This window comes from Molothrus aeneus, chromosome 3 (genome assembly GCF_037042795.1).
Source record: "Molothrus aeneus isolate 106 chromosome 3, BPBGC_Maene_1.0, whole genome shotgun sequence".
Taxonomy (NCBI): Eukaryota; Metazoa; Chordata; class Aves; order Passeriformes; family Icteridae; genus Molothrus; species Molothrus aeneus.
The window spans coordinates 13116743-13133563 of NC_089648.1; the positions used below are offsets into that span (position 1 = coordinate 13116743).

The 16821-nt window shown below is 49.3% G+C and overlaps 1 protein-coding gene across 1 annotated transcript; it reads left to right on the forward strand.

Annotated features, from left to right (window-relative positions):
• The first annotated feature begins 2904 nt into the window (after nucleotides 1–2904).
• On the forward strand, nucleotides 2905–15521 carry TOGARAM2 (TOG array regulator of axonemal microtubules 2). Its single transcript, XM_066545667.1, has 10 exons — nucleotides 2905–3092; nucleotides 4737–4842; nucleotides 5592–5827; nucleotides 7349–7501; nucleotides 8606–8723; nucleotides 9681–9784; nucleotides 11147–11351; nucleotides 12533–12749; nucleotides 13805–13891; nucleotides 15286–15521. The coding sequence occupies exons 1-10, from the start codon at nucleotides 2905–2907 to the stop codon at nucleotides 15519–15521; spliced, it is 1650 nt and encodes a 549-aa protein (XP_066401764.1).
• The last annotated feature ends 1300 nt before the right edge of the window (nucleotides 15522–16821 follow it).

Consider the following 16821-nt stretch of genomic DNA (forward strand, 5'->3'; position numbering starts at 1 on the left):
GAATTTATTTGACAACTCCAGGGCAATTGCTTGGCCATTTCCAGTGGTGCCACAGTCACTGGTTTGGAGATGGTGCTAAGGTCATGCCAGAAGCATTCTTTATGTGCAAAGGCTGTTTTAGAGAAGTTCTGAATGGCAGAGCAAGCTACACATCAGTGAAGGTGGGCAAAGTGCATCCTTGGAAGCAGAGAAGCAAAGATTCTGATGTTGAATGTAAGCAAGGCTGCAAAATCAAATGGGAGAGTTTGATTTTTCCTGGTTACCTTTGTGGCTGTATCTCATAGCCCTCTCACTCTCAAGTTTTCTGCTCATGAACATCAGTGCTTCTGCAACTTGTTTTCACAAGAGTCCTCCTTTTGGTCTGCTGGTCTCAGAGACAAAGTCCTTGAGAGCTGAGGCCTTCAGAAGCCAGGAAGTGAGAAACAGCTGCAATTGCTGGCCATGAGTGTTAAGCAACAGCTCATTAGCCCTCCTTGCTGGGTATTGCACATGGTTTTTATTCTCCTGCCGTGGCCTGTAGGAACTGAACTGCCTGCTCACTGTCATGTGAGCTCTTCATCTGTCTTGGAGCACTCCTATGAGTTCCATGCTTCAAGCAGGGCTTCCTGACATAGGTTGCAGTTGCAGCAGTGGAAGGTTGTGGCACTACAGTGTTCCACCTCACTGTGTGTAATTGCCAAGGTGAGGACTGGAGACATTCCTCTGAAACTATTGGAATGTATATGGAGCTGCCTTGAAGCCTATGGCACTCTGTGGACTCTGTGCTCCTGACGAGATGTTGTGTTTGCTTTGTGTGTTTCTGCTTCCAGTCTGTGATGTATTTCCATTGCACCTAGGTCCGTGATGCATTGGCAAAATTGGCTGAAAAGAATGTTGAGAGGAAGAAAATGGAGCTTTTGGAAAAGGAGATGAAGAGGAAGCAAAAGGAAACATCCTTGCAGCTTCTTTCTAAGGCAGTTGAGCCCAGGCATGCAGTTGGACCAAGTAAGTGGTGGCTACACTTGTGGTGGTCCTTTTTGAGCTCTTGCTTGCCCTTTGCACAATGTTGCAATCAGACTGGGGGGCTGTTCTGCTTGCATCTGAGTGGAAGCTTGCATAGGATTTAATTCTGTTTCCCAAAGAAAAATACAGAGGTATAAAGTGCCCATGGCCTCACTGAGTCAGTAAGAGAATATCAGCTTCCCACCTTCACCTCTAAATTCTTTCAGAGTAGAAAATTCTGTCTTGCAAAGTACACTGGGGCTTCAGACTGTCTCCTGGAGAGCAGTCTCCAGGGAAGGTGAGGCCAAAAGAATGCTTTTCAACCAGGCTGCAACCTGGAAGAAACAAAATTCACCTCCAGAGATCCTTCTCCTGCCGCTCCCTGCTGAGGAGCTGGCGCTGTAGAGCTGTGCTGAAGCCCCAGGCAGGGCTTCTGTTGTAGCCCCAGGAGCAAGCAGCGTTCCCGGCTGAATCCCGGCTGAGGGGCTCTGCCTGCAGGGCTGTGAGCGCTGCCCGAGGGCGGCAGCAGGGCCCTCAGGAGGCAGCACTCAGCCCGAGGGCATCACGCAGGGCTATCTGCACTTTCTGTGGGAACTGCCCCTGCCTGCCTCTGGAACAGAGCAAAAGCAAAGCAATACTGGGTTTTTCTTGTTTCTCAGGGGAAGCATCACTGCAGTTTGCTTTTAAGCTAGAAGAGGGTAGATTTAGATTAGATATTAGGGAGATTTTTTTTTTAATGGAGGGGATGAAAAGCTGGCAGGGTTTGCCCAGAGGAGCTGTTGTTGGTCTATCCCTGAAGGTGTTCAAGGCCAGTTTTCATGGGGCTCTGAGGAACCTGATCTAGATGAAGATGTCCCTGCTCACAGGGGTTGGACTAGATGGTGGTTAGAGTTGCCTTCCAACCCAAACTCTCTAGGATTCTGTGATTCTGTGATCACTGTCCCATGTTAGTGTGCCATTGTTATACTTGAAGTTCTTTGGGATAACAAAGAGATGTTACCAAGCTCCAGCAAGTTTTCTGGCCATTTCCATCGTCGCCCGGTCCAGCACCCTCCACTTACAAGCTCCTCTCTGGTCCCTGCAGCCTTTAGCCTACCACCTATCCATGGCACAGCTCCTAGGCTGCAGAGGAAACCCCCTGGTAGTGCCATGAAGAAAACGGTCATGAGGAAGCAGGACAACATTCCCTTACTGCCCAGTACACCCACCCTCCATGGGGATGGCAGCTTCCCACGCAGCTCCTCAGGTAAGCCTGCTCCCTGGCAGCTTTTTCCTGCAGGGGTTTGTCCTTGCACAAGGAGCACAAACTGCCTCCTGCCTCAGCCAGCACAGCCGGGATCTTGGGTCCATAGTCTGTCCTGAGAATGAACAGCAAATCTAGTTTTGAGTTACTCCAAAAGTTGATAGTCTAGAATATTTGAAGTCAATGGAAACAGAGGTGCTGTGAGGTGGGAAGGGTCAGGTATGGCTGTTCCCTGGTTGTTGCTCCGTGGGGATTGAGCCAGGCCCAGCAGGGCTGGGCTGTTCAGGCTTGGCTTGGTGCTATCACGAGGCAGCTGCAGGTCTTTCCTCAGGGAGGTGCAGAGTGGCCCTGTCCTCATGGCTGGGGGAAATCAGGGTGCTGAGACAAGAGAGGCCCCTGAGGGGTTCCCTCCTGGGCTGGCCAGTGCTGCTGTGGGCACTGTCTCACAGGGAGTGGGAGCTCTGCGGCCTCAGGAAGCTGCCGCTGGCTCTGGCACCTGTGGCACTTGGGAGCTGGCGCTGTGGGGGAAATTGTCAGGTTCAGCCTGGAGCTGTGGCCAGCTGGGGGAGGCTGGGAGCAAGCAAGGAGCCCCAGGATCCAGGCAGCAGGGAAGTCTCTGAGCCAGGGGCAGTGTGTGCCACACGGAGCCCTGGCTGGGAGATGGGGCTGCAGGCCGCGCCATGGCGGGTGCCTCGCCCGGGGCTGCAGCGCCCACGGCCGACCCTCTCCTTACAGTGATCCCGCAGATGGCCACTGGTGCCAAGCGCCAAGAGGAGCCGCTCCGTGGGCGTGGGCAGAAGGACAGAGCATTTTCAGACCCACAGCAGTCCTTGCAGGAGGCACTCTCCATGCTGGGCAGCGATGACTGGTAAGAAAGGCCCCGCTGTTCCCTCTGTGTCCCTCTTGGCGTTAAGGTCGGTCAGAAGCGTGTCTTGCTCGTTCCTCGGAGCCCCGAGAGCCCAGAGGGCCAAAGGGCACTGGTGAAACCCCTGCAGAGCAGGGAGAGCATAAAGATTGGAGAGCAGCCTTTTCTTGGCCTTGCTCTGCAGCAGTGCTGCAGCTGCAGCAGGTCCGTGCTGTTTCCTCGCTTTGCCTGCTGCTCCATGGAGCTGCAAGGGAAATGTGGAGGGAAGAGAGAAAGCTGTGAGATGAGATCATCTGCTGGCTGAAGGCAGAAGCTGGATGGCAGCAGTTTTGAGTGTAGAGATTTGGGTTCCTTGGGCCGCTGGCCCAGTGGGACTGAGTAAGATTCCTCTCTGCTCCCACTGCTGACAGCAATGGCAGGGACTTGTGCATGTGAGTCCCAGAAGCAGCTCCAGGGAGCTCCCCTTTTTGAGAAATGGACTGCGTTGTTGTGGTTACAAGTGCCTCAGCCCACCATTATTCCTGAAGGGCTCATGGCAGAAGAGAAGGAAAAAGAAATAAAATCCTCTAGGAATCTTGCACTTTTGGAATTCAAGTTTTGCTTCTCACTAATTCATATCGGCCTGAGATGTTTTGTCAAAACTCACAATGTGTCCCAAAATTCTACACAGACAGAAGGAAGCCCAGAGGTGATAACCCTACAAATGTGAGGTGATATTGGTTGTCTTTTTGATGTCTGGGTTAGCATCCACTCATTGGTGGATGCTTCATTCTCACAGGGATAAACATAAAAAATCAGCCAGAATGCATCTCCTTTGCTTTGCCCTTTCTCTTGTGCTTTCTCTTCCCCTTTTCTCTTTGGTGCCCTGTGAGGTGCAGAGAGCTTCTGCAGGTGTGGGGGGTCCTGGTGACACTCAGGGTGCCCGTGGGATCAGTCAGCAGCCCTGTGCTGCAGCCCTGATGCCTCACATACCTTCCTGAGGCTGATGGCCTGCACAAAGCAAGTGCTGAGAGCTGGAGTTGTTTGCACCTTTTAAATAACATGTTGCTGTTGTGGGGCTTGTTTTAGGTAGGAGTGTTGTGGGAAAAGCCAGAGTTTCAACAGTTCTTGCCCAGGGGTGGAATCTTAATCTTCTGGGATGACATCCTGCTGCATTTTCGGGGAATGTGTGAGGTGGAGTGGAGTGGGTGACACACAGGCCTAGACTGTTGAGTGGAAACTCAGCTCCAGAGTGGCAGTGCAGACTCTCAGGGCTGCACTGCTTGCTGGGGCTGACAAAGAAGGAAAATCCTGTCCCAGTAACAGCCCAATGGGACTGTGTCTCAGGGACAGCTACAGGGAGGTGACAAGAACCAGCAGCATGGCCCGGCCTCACAGCTCTAGGAAGCAGTGACAGAGGGATTAATAGCAGAGATTTTCCGAAAGGCCACACTTGAAGACTCTGAAAGCCCTCTCTTTGCCTCTTGGATTTGTGTATGCTTTTGACAGCCACAGCATCCTGTGGCAATGTGTTCCATGATTTCATTAAGTGCTTCTTGAAAAGCACCTCCCATGCTTTGCCTGAGCTGCCAGCCTGGTCATTTCAGAGGGTGCTGCCTAGTTCTTGGGTAGAGAGAAAAATCAGTCTTTTTGGTCCTTGTCTTTCAGGGAACTGAAGAAGAAGGGACTCTTCAACATCCCACGCCTGGCTGAGTCCCATCCAGAAGTCCTGCTCGGTCGACTTCGTGAGATTTGCTTGGCAGCTACCAGCGAGGTGAGAACATTGTTCTGAATTGTCCCCCATCCTTCATACATGGCTTGTAGAGTAGATATGTGCTTGTTCATCTCCATGTGTGCTCAGGGACTGCCTTCATTTCTGGTTTTTATTTCTTCTATTTCTAATATCTGTCAGCTATCTGTAGGATCTGTGTGTATGTGCAGCTGTATTTACTGGCAGGTTGGGTATCTGGCACTTGTCTTTGAGTGTGGTGCCTTTATAATGCAAGGCAGAAACGGGGACACTAATGACATTATATGCCAGAGTCCCAATCTCTGCCTAAGCTGTCATTGAACACTGCAATGAGTCTGTAGATCTGAGCCTGTGTTTTCTGTTTGCTGTCTGAGTGCTTCAACTACAGGTGTGGCTTTTTTGAACAGGAGCACCTGACTGGTTTATTTTTATGACTTGTGCCTTTATGATTTGAAAGCATGCTTTACTTTACTTTGCTTCTTTGTTTTTCAAATCAAAGGGCCTAAAATCAAAGCAGCAAATCTGACATTATAGAAGGGTTAAGTAGAACACTTTAGTGAAACATATGTTTTTATGCCTGCAGTAAGCAGGTGTGAGGCCAGAAATTGGTGCCAGAGTAAGTGCCTTTCTGTGCTTGGGCTCTTCTGCTCTTCCTGTGCTTTTATGTTGCTCTATACACAGTGGGACATGCTGTGATTTCCTGGGAGTTTTGTCTAAGGAAAGTTGTTTGCTTTTGAAGGTGATTCTTATGTTTCCCCTCATGACTTCCCCAGGTGACCAACCTCCGGTCCAAGGTGTCCTGCTCAGCAATCGTCACTCTGGGAGAGCTCTTTGCCATCTTGAAGAAGGACATGGACTCCGAGGCGGATGGGGTTGCTGCGGTCCTTCTCCCCATGGTGTGGAACTCCCCAGAGTTTATTCAGAAGGCAGCCTGTCAGAGCCTGGGGATGATGGTCGAGAACGTGACTCCTGCCCGAGCAATGACTGTTCTCATGGACAGGGGAGTCAAGTAGGTTCTTCTTCTTTTAGTGATGTTCTTCACCTTCCAGTGTGTGGGTGGGGGAAGGGATCCGAGAGAGAGAATGGGAATGCTGGGAGGGAAGGGTCCTGTATCTGGCATCTTCTATGGACTCAGGGACTCGATTCTCTGATCAACCTCATTTCTTTCCTCTTGTCACCTATTTCTGCCCTCCTGCAGCCCATTAGATCACAGAGTCACAGAACTGTAGAATAGGGGAAGTTGGATGGGTCCCATCAGGACCATCCAGTCCAGCTCCTGGCCTTGCACAGAACAACCCAAGGCTCACAGCGTGTGCCTGCGACTGTTGTCCAAATGCTTCTTCAACTGTGTCAGGCTTGGTGCTGTGAGCACTGCCCTGGGGAGCCTGTTGCAGGGCCCAAGCACCCTCTGGGTGAAAAACTTTTTCCTGACATCCAAACTAAAGCTCCTCTGACTCAGCTTCCTGCTGCTTCCTGGAGTTCTCCCAGTCTGTCAGAGTTTCCTAGACATGGGGAATGGTGGGGAAGTGAAAATGCCTGCAAAGGCTGAGGGTAGAGCCTTGTGCTTTTGTGGGAAGAGGGACAATTGCAATTGCAGCTGTGAGCACTGTTGGTATTTTTCAGTGCTAAGCACAGAGGCCCTGGGGAAAACCAGGTATCCTCATGATGCCATTAACCTGAGAAATAAGGAGGGTCCTTGCTGGAGTGTGGAGCGCATGGGGGAGAATGTGCTGGGTGTGGCACAGCCTGCACAGCAGGTGCAGCTGCTGCCAAAAGGAGTCTTCTATGAGTGTCCAGCCTTCGAGCTCTGCTTTCCATTCAAAATGATGTTTCATGTTAGCCTTGAGATGATGATTCACTTTCCAGGCACCTTCACAGGCCGAGGGCCATGGGACAGCTGAAGCAAATGCTGCCCTAAGTGTTGGTGCTGGGCCTGATAGTTCCCAAGAGACAGTCTTTAGAACAGGACAACCTGGCTCAAATGCCTGCCACCCTTTCCTCAGCTTTGCAATAGGGGAAAACACTCAGATGTATCCCTTGCCAATCTTTACAAAAGAAACAGGCTGCATTGCTGGATATTCTGCAACTTCACGGCCCACAGCGTGTTTTCCCTGCATTTGTTCCTTTCCAGAGGTCTGCAGATTTGGGGATGAATGGGTTGAAAGAGCCTCATCCTGCTGCAGCTCTGTGTACTGGGTGCCCTCTGATGGGTCAACATGAATTGTCCTTAATTTCTAAATAATTCATATGTGATCTATTACTTTAATTTTTCTCTGAGTAAATTCTGGGAAAGAAATGGAGTATCAGCTAGTGCAGGGAGACTGAATTCTTCCCTCTTGCATGCAGGCAGTCCTTCTGTACAGTGCTAGCTTAGTGTTTCTCCGAGGACAGAACCTTCTGCAGGTGTTGGAAGGTGCAGGGAGAGCCCAGGCTCCTTCCCCCAGCAAGGCCAGGGAGCACACTCTGGCCAAGGCCTGTGCTGCTGCTGCTCCTTGTCCCTGTGCCCCAGGGTTTGCTCTCTCCTTCCCAGGAGCCGCTACGTCCAGGTGCGGAAGTGTGCGGCCGAGCTGCTCCTGTCCTTGATGGAGAAAATGGGAGTCACCAAGCTCGCAGGCACCCCCAGGGCTGAGAGGCTGGCACATGTGGCAGGGACACTGGCTCAGGACTGTCACAAGGACACAAGGTAATGATCTTCATTTCACCTCCAAAACAAGGAAAACCATTTTGTGTTTGGCTTTAAAGATAAAACCACAAAAGAGTGGAAAGGAAAGGAAATAATGAGTGACGTTACTGTGTGGCTAAGGGGCATAGAATCATGGAATATGCTGAGTTGGAAGGGACCCATGCAGGTCATCCAGTCCAGCTCCTGGCCATGTGCAGCACAGCCCAAGAGTCACTCCATGTGCCTGAGAGCATTGTCCAAACGCTTCTTGAGCTCTGCCAGGCTTGGTGCTGTGACTGCTGCTCTGGGTTTCCTGGGGAAATGACTGTACTGGGTAACCTGAGGCTGGCCAGCAAGAGGGAGCATTGCCAACTTCCAGTGACATGAAGGATTCTTTACTGAAATCAAAAGAGCTCAGATTAGCCAATCCAACCGTTTTGATTGGCCTTAGGTGCACAAGGAAAGCCAAAGTGTTGGCTAATGCTCATCACCAAACATTAACTTAAGACTTCCCTAGAAATATTTCAGAGGTCTTCAGCCAATGTATTCAGTCTTTCTAAACCTCTTCTACAGATTTCTAGAAAGCTGTTATCTGTGGCTCAGTGACCTCCAAATTCCTTCTTGAAGAAAACTTTGGTTTCCTGGCAGCAAAATCACCCCAAACGACCAAAATCCCCTTACTTTGATGATGAAATTCCCATTAATAGCTGCCAAGAACACCAGAGCAACTAGCTGCCCATATGCATACACATAGTATAGAATAATCAAAAGCAAGCATGAGGTAAGAAAGGTAAATTACTGTGCAATGGCAGCAGGACACTGCTAACAGGCTCTGACAACAAAGCAGATGTGTTTTGCTTGTTCCCTGGGATCCTTTGATCCCACAGAAGCACACCCCCAGTTTCAGAGAGAAATGGTATTTTTCTCTTGCCCCACATTCTCCTCTTGCCCCTTGTGTTCAGCTACAGCACTGTGCAGTGTCAAGTGAGGTAAATCTCCCTCTTTGCTGAGTAGGTAATGGCTTCTCATGCAAGGATTGCATCTGATGAGTTTAAGGCATCAGCCTCTTCTGTTAACACTCTTCCTTTGTTCACTTTTCTATTGTTTCCTTCCTTCCTTCCTTAGGCATTATGGACAGGAGATGGTGAAGATGTTGCTGAATAATCAAAAATTTAAAAAGCTTTTGGAGCAATCCCTTTCCCCGCATGACCTGGAAGATATTCTGACCAGAATTAAGAAGAAGGTAAGTGCTTGGCAGGAGAAATGTCTCCTTTATGCAAGTATTGCCACTGCTAATACGAGATCAAACATACCTGATGCGTCTTTATCCTATTCCACTTCTGCTGATTCATTTTGCTCCTTGGAATGAGCTGTTAATCCTCAGCCTGTTCATCTGGAGACCACAGAGGAACTGCTATTATTAGGGGAAAAGTGGGGTTTTGAATACTTTGAATATTGGTCAGAAAGAGGAAAGGGAAAGAGGAGAAAATGGGTTTACACTCATGTGTATGCCCCTACCACACTCTCCCTACTCTGCCCCAGTAATGCATCTAAGTGAGAATAGTGCTTCTGAACATAAGAGAGTCTTTGCAAAAGAGACTGGAAGTAGTAGTGCCAAGGAAATTTTCAAATATACAAAAGATGTCCAAGTCAATCCTAGTTACTGCAATTGCTGTCTGTCTTTTGGGAATACTGCCCTGCTGTCAAGCCCTGTGGATCTGGAAGAAGCTTGGTCAATTCAGCAGCATCCAGTGGAAAATCATTTGTTTGTTTGGGGGATTTTATTTTTTCCATCTACATTACAGAAGGGAGTGTGCCTTGGTGCAGGAGCAGGGAGAGTAAGCCTTGAACCAAATCAACTTCCAACACAATGGGCCTGCCCCGAAAGAGTCCAATTTTTTCTTCTGCTTCCTTTAAGACCACTCATTGCCTGTCAGTTTGCATTATTCCCATTTATGCTCAAGACTAATGAATTTGGGATTTTAGACTGCTGCTCAGTGTGGTAGCACCCATAACCTGCCTTGGGCTATTGAAACCAAAGAGTTGGCATCACTGAATCTCTGGTCTGTTTCTTTCTGTACGTTAGGAAATGTTTCCCTCAGCCTTGGTAGCAGTGATCCTGGTTCTAACTTGTGTTTTAAAGAGGGACTTTCCTATTTTATATTCTAAAGATTCAGGGGGTTTCTTTATGTCTTTGTAGGGGATGGGAAACCAGAAGGGTGAATGCCCCTCTCTCAAGGAGCCAGTGGAGAAGAGGAACGACAGCCCGAAGAAGCCCCAGGCCACATTGCCCTCTATCAAACGGTACTGAGCACTTTTGTCAGATGTGACAAAGCACATGACAAGCTTTACATGCCTCTTCCTCAGACAAATCTTTCTGCTGGAGATGACCAGTGCTAGAGATTGTTTCCCTTCCCTACAAATCCCCTAGGATAAAAAATGTCAACTTCTGCATTGATTTGAAGACAACTTCTCTGGAGCGCTTTCCACTGAAATTGGGTGACAAAAAGACACCCATTGGTTGCAGCTCAGATGATCCAGTGCAGTAGCAAGGGCAGTGTTGTGGAGGCTAGGAAAGGGCCAAGTCTCTGCTGCCTGACTTGAGACAAGTAAATTCAACCAGGGTTTTTTTCATCCAAGTGGAGTCTTTTTTAGATGGGTGTTTTAATGAGAAGTCCCAGTTTAGAAGCAGGATGCCATTCCCCAAACAAGCAGTTCCCATCCATGTGATTTGGCCTGGGTGATTCATGGTTTTCTGACCATCAAACAGTACCAAGTTTGAGTAGTAAGGAGCAAGGCAATTCCTGAGCCATTTTTGTCAACAGATGTCTCAGTGTGGACTTTTTGTCTTGCTATTCCTGTCCTTCATATAGTTTGCTTGATGGACAGCGTGTTTGGTTTATTTCCCCCTGTGCTGCAATCAGCATTTAAGACAGGGATTTGGTCCTTGCTGTCTTTCCATGCCAGTGGCAGAGTTACTTGTACCTCTTCTCCTCTGATACCAGAGGGGGTTTATTGAGCTCTGTCCTGCTCAGCGGTGGCAGGAAAGTGACCACATGCCTCAGTAGCATGGCTAGCATCTTCCTGTGCTCATGGAAGAGACAGGTTGATCCAAGAGGATTATTCCCAGAGGATTTGTTAAGCTGTGCATCTAGTCTCTAGGGAAGCAAATGAAATGTGAGTGTAGTTCAGGCCTGTCTGGCTTCTGTTTCTATCTCTGTTCCTGCTTTTCTGGATGCTTCAGATATGCCCCTGTTCGTCTGTTCAGATGCATCTGAGCTACTTTTCCAGATTGTCATGCCTGGTGTAGAGACACTTCTTCAGAGTGATGATTTTCCTCATTAAAAGACACACACGTGCCATATGAGGAGGCATTTAAACTTGGAAGTAGTGTCTCTCATTCCCCACAAAGCAATGTGTGACTTGGAAGGCATCTGAGGATCGATCAGATGCATCTCATCCTTGGTTTTCCTGAGTGAGCAGTGGTGAGAATGTCACTTGCAGATTGTCTCCCATCATGATTGTCACGAGGTCCAAGTTGTCCTTCAGAGCCTCATGATTTTCTAGCTTGAAATCACAACATTAGGAAAGCTCCTCAGGATGTTTTGCTCACAATTAACTGAAGGTCTTACCAGCAACAGGTCCTAATTTGGTTTTGTTTTCCAGGGTGAAGTCTGCCCCTGGTGGACGCCTCCTCCACCGTCCAAAAGCCCAGGCCACATTACCTGCAACTGTGGAAGGAAGGGAGTCACTCCAGAAGCTTTACCATCTCCTGGAAGCCAAGGGGTTTCAGACACGCATGGAAGGAGTGGCACTCCTCCTAGATCTGTGCAAAAGCAGCCCCCAGCTGATCTCCAGTAACATTGTCCAAGTATGTAGGGTATCTTCATGGTTCCTTTCCTTTAGCTGCTTCCCCAAGCCTGTAGAAGTGAAGTTAATTCAGTGTGTCTTGGCACTACATCCTGGCTGTTCGGGACAGGCTGGTCCCTCTTACCCAGACAAATGTAATTGAGGTCCAGGCTTCAGGACAAGTTCTTTCAGTCCAGCTGTATTTGTCTGGCAGGTGCCTATTGCTGCTGTTCATCAGATGATGGCAGAATTTTCTGCTGGTGTAACTGCTGCTGTCTCCTGCTCCCAGTTGGGTTAAGTGAAGGGAATCCAGCCATTGAAAGCATGGCAATCATTCTCTAGACAAAATATAGGTTGGCATGGGGAAGAGAAGTATCAGGCTGGGTTGGTTTAAACAAAATGTTTTTAAAAGGATACTTCCGTAAACTCCATCTTGTCTTGCACAGGCACAACTCTGGCTACTCATGTCCATCCTCATCCCTATTCCTCTTGGTAAAGATGGTGCTCACCCTTCTTGGGGGGCCTTTTTTTCTCTTTGGAAAAAGAGGAAAACAGCTAAGGACAGATCCATCCTTTCTCCTCCCAGGAGCAGCTTTTTCCCTTTTTCCAGAAAATGGTGCCTGATGCTGTGGCTGTCAAGGGACTGAGCCTGCTCTAATGAGAGCTTACAGCACATTACATTTCAGAAGTCTACCTGTTAGTTAGAGCAATGGTCTGGATCCTGGAAGAGTTGACCAGAGCCCTGTCCCTCTCCAGACACAGATTCTGAGACAGACAAAATAAAACTTTGATCTCCTCCTGCTACAGTTTTGGCAAAATCATAACTGCCCTCAGTACTTGAGGCAGCTGTATAGAAAAATGGGCATGGTAAATATCTGCTTCCATACTTTGAAAGCAAAGGTAGTCTTTTGAATTAATAAATGGAATTGATTTAATGATTTATAGGTGGAGAGAAATACCACAGGAACTTTTCTGTCCCGAGCCAAAACTCTTAAAAACAGATGAAAATCTTTCAAGCAGCATCAGGTTGTGCAACCATTCTTTTGAGTGGCCAACAGGAAAACAGTGAAATTGTGCAAGGAAGGGCTGACCTGAGAGAAGGGATCACTTTCATCTTTTATATTGCTGAGTGCTCATTTCTACATCCCCTCTTCAGACAAGGTCATTTTAATCCAGCTTTCATGTTGTTTGTTCTCCTCACAGATTTTTGATCATTTTGTCCTGAGAATAAATGACACCCATAAGAAAGTGAAGCAGCAGGCGCTGGAGGTGCTGGCAGAAATGCTTGGACTCCTGGAAGATGCCCTGAACCCGGTGATGATCCGTTTGGTGGAGGGAATAACAAAGAACCTCAACTCAAAGGATCCCGGGGTTCATGCCGCAGCTGTGAACGCACTGGACCAATCTGTTGTTCATTTAGGTAAGGCTGGGCCCTGGCATGGACTCTCCTCAGCTGTGTCTCTGTCTGTCCCACACAAGAGAGCGCTGAGTGCCTTGGGAGCTGTTGTTGTCTGTGGAAGGCTGCAGCTGACACCCACCAGGAGCTGTGCAGGTGCAGTCCTTATGCACCATCCCCAACAGGCTGGAATGTGCAGCAGCATTTCCCAACAGTCCCAGGCTCCCTTGGCTCTGTGCCGCTGGTCTGAAGAGCAAGTCCTGGACTCCAGCTTTGCTACAGTTCAGGGGCAAAGGGGTTTTGGAATTTGCTTGGGCCCCGTCTGACTTCCCAAATGAACAGCTTTGCTGTTGGCATGAAGGGACACTGGCCCATCAGAGCTTCTGCAGAGCAGCCACCTGGAAGGCTCTACATTAGAGGCATTAGCTGCCTATTTCCCACCTTTCTCCTTTCCAAAGGGGAACTTGTGATTGACCGAGTTCATTTCTTTAGAACAAATGGATCTAAGTCTCCAGCTGTCAATGATGCCTTGTTCCACATGTTGTTTTGGATGGTGCAAGATGGCAATAGCAAATACCTGCCTAGGCAAGGGCTGCTGTAAATTCCTCTGCCACACAGATTATGTCAGCTCTGAAAATGCCTGAAAAATGGAGTGTTGAAGAGGCAGGTCTTCAGGGGCAGTTTCCACTTTCTCCACCTCAGCTGCTCTGTGGAGTCATGAACTGCCTGACTCAGTGCCTTTCTGTGTCCCAAGTATGGGCTTCTTCCTTTTTGCTCTGGCGTGCAAAACCTTTCCACTGCTTCCATGTGACTGAACTCTTGAGGTCCCTGATGTGAAATGTTTGAACATAGCTCCTGGTCCAGCAGAGAGCTTTGGATTTACAAATGTGAAAGGAGAGCTTTTCTTTTGGAATTTTAAACCCTGCCAAGTAGACTGGAAGGAAAGACAAAAAGGATTGAAAAATCAGCAGAAATTGACTTTATTGTAGAAAATGGGGTTGCCCCTGCCCTTTCCCTCCGCACTGTGCTTTCTCCTATGCCCTCAGAAGAGTGAGCAGAAACGTGTGTTTCACTTGTAGATGAAGTGTCACTGATGAAAGAGCTCAGCCACCAATGGAGCCAACTGAGTGGCGAAGCTCTGCTGGAAGTCACGGAGTGTATCACAGGTATGGCCTTCCCTTCTAAGCCAAGAGGTCTCTGAGGGAGTATTGACAGGGAATGCCTGTGAACAGGCAGCAGAGTAGCTCCTCCACATCAGGAGGTGCTGAGCTTGTCCCTCGTGCCCAATAGCCAAGGCAGGTGTATTTGGCAGGCTTTCCCTGGCTGCTGCAGAGCTGTGCAGCATCTGAGATGGGGGCAGCGCTCGGCCTCGGGGCTGAGCTCTCACTGGGGCTCTTCTCAAGTTCCATAGTGACCAATGTCTTTGATTGCATTTAAACTCAAATGAAGTGCCATTTTCAAATGGGTGCCATAACCCTTTTCCTGCTTAGCAGAATTGGTTTTGGGTACATTCAGGAGCTGTTTGAATGTTGATGACTGCTGGTGGATTAATAGTATAGCGAAAATGAAGTCTCTTCCACCACAGAATAATAAATAGCTACTACATAACATTTGGCCTGATCAGAAAATAAGACTGGTCTCCTGAGCATTTCAGGTTTTGATCTCTCAGCCAACTCTGCCATGCAAGGAGCCTGTTGGTAGTAAATTTTTGTTTGTGTTTGATATAGTTCAGTTCAGAAAATGAGCAGAGAGCAGATTCCAGAGACAATGTGAGGAAACACTTGTGTTCTGGCTAAATTTCAGTTCCCTGTGTAGCCTTTTTCTCTCTCTATGCCCCTATTTTAGTGCACATTGTAAGAAAAAATGCCATTAGTATTGAGAGGGGAAATGCCATTAAAATGTGGAGATGCCCAAATGCCAGGGCAATGGGGTCTGGGTGATTCTCTAAGACTCCCTGAGTCTTAAAAGAGCTCTTTGTTGGCAGCCACAAAAGCATTCTGCCAAAGACACCAGCTAGGCACTGATGTTTCTCATCCAGCTGTCAAGCAGCACCATCTCTGGTGGGCTGGAGTTTTGGAGTGTGTTCTAATACTGCCCTTTGCTGTGTGCCACGGAGCAAAGGGAAGAGCCAGATGAGACCTCTGGCCCTTGACATCAAAGTTACAGAAATGGAATCATCCCTTTTATTAGAAATCACTGAATTGCCTCTCTAGGGTGTATTTCCAAATCTTCTGTGTGGGTTTAGACAACCTGATTATGGAAATAGAAGGCAATTTGACATTTTATTCATTGTTCATGCAGAAACAAATAGTGAAATGATTTAGTAAAGGTACAAAGTCTGCCACAGGTACAAGGCTCTGGTTGGAGAAATTAGTCCTGAGGGGTTGGTTGGTGGTTCTGTTTCAAGGATGATCAGCTGCATTGCCCGTTTCTGGGCCATGGGGCTCTGAGTGCTATTTCACTGATCTTGGCCAGAGAGGCTTGCCAGAAGCAAAAGCAGAGGTGGATCCTTGTTTGCATTGAGGCTGGTGGGTAAGGAGCTGTGTCTCTGTCCCGGCAGTGCTGGTGGAATGGGTCCATGCCAGGAGCCCTGAAGTGGTGCAGCGCTACGCCCTGCCCGTGCTCTGGTGCTGCCTGGAGAACAAGGCGCTGCCTGTGCGAAGTGCCAACGTCTGCGCTGTGGTCACCAAGCTTGCCTGTGCCCTCTGCGAGGTGATGGGCACCCAGCTGATTAAGTGTGCTGAGAGCAAGCCTCCACACGTGCAGGAAAACCTCTCCAGCCTCTTGGGCTGGTGAAGGTTTCATGTTCTCCAGAAAGCTGACCGAGTGCTGAGTTGGACACCTCCGGATGGGACTTTTCAGCTGTGCCAGAAATGACAAAATACTAAGGAAGGGTGTGCATCTGCCCCTGCTCTCTCCATCGCCCTTCCTGGTCATGGCATGGGGGGCCTGAAGGAACTCCAGACTGAGGGCAAGGTGAAGACCAAGCATGGCTCAGCCTCCCAAAAAGGTAAGCAGGGAGCAGGGCCGCTCTCTGGTGGGAGGAAGGGTCTTGTGTCAGCCCAGAGAGGCTGTGCACATTGGCAGGGAACAGCTGTGGCCTGCATGTGCCCCCTGCAAGGAGCTGTGCTGCTGGCAGTGCCCCTGGAGCTGTAGGGCTGCTGAGCTGTGGGGCAGGGAGAGGAGCAGGAGGGTGCCTGTGCAGCTGAGGCATTCCTGGAGAGCACAGGGCTCTGGGCTCCCTGCTGTCCCAGGGCAGCCCAGAGGCCAGGCTATTCCTGTGGCAGCTCTGGGGAAGTGGCTCAGGGTTTTCCCTTCCATTGTTATACTTGAAGTTCTTTGGGATAACAAAGAGATGTTACCAAGCTCCAGCAAGTTTTCTGGCCATTTCCATCGTCGCCCGATCCAGCACCCTCCACTTACAAGCTCCTCTCTGGTCCCTGCAGCCTTTAGCCTACCACCTATCCATGGCACAGCTCCTAGGCTGCAGAGGAAACCCCCTGGTAGTGCCATGAAGAAAACGGTCGTGAGGAAGCAGGACAACATTCCCTTACTGCCCAGTACACCCACCCTCCATGGGGATGGCAGCTTCCCACGCAGCTCCTCAGGTAAGCCTGCTCCCTGGCAGCTTTTTCCTGGAGGGGTTTGTCCTTGCACAAGGAGCACAAACTGCCTCCTGCCTCAGCCAGCACAGCTGGGATCTTGGGTCCATAGTCTGTCCTGAGAATGAACAGCAAATCTAGTTTTGAGTTACTCCAAAAGTTGATAGTCTAGAATATTTGAAGTCAATGGAAACAGAGGTGCTGTGAGGTGGGAAGGGTCAGGTATGGCTGTTCCCTGGTTGTTGCTCCGTGGGGATTGAGCCAGGCCCAGCAGGGCTGGGCTGTTCAGGCTTGGCTTGGTGCTATCACGAGGCAGCTGCAGGTCTTTCCTCAGGGAGGTGCAGAGTGGCCCTGTCCTCATGGCTGGGGGAAATCAGGGTGCTGAGACAAGAGAGGCCCCTGAGGGGTTCCCTCCTGGGCTGGCCAGTGCTGCTGTGGGCACTGTCTCACAGGGAGTGGGAGCTCAGTGGCCTCAGGAAGCTGCCGCTGGCTCT

Excerpts from the sequence above, each read along its gene's own strand:
- TOGARAM2 (XM_066545667.1), top strand. The coding sequence starts at position 2,905 with ATGGCGGGTGCCTCGCCCGGGGCTGCAGCGCCCACGGCCGACCCTCTC. Across the intron at positions 9,785-11,146 it reads ACATTGCCCTCTATCAAACG|GGTGAAGTCTGCCCCTGGTG; the intron begins GTACTGAGCACT and ends TTTGTTTTCCAG. Across the intron at positions 11,352-12,532 it reads TCTCCAGTAACATTGTCCAA|ATTTTTGATCATTTTGTCCT; the intron begins GTATGTAGGGTA and ends TTCTCCTCACAG.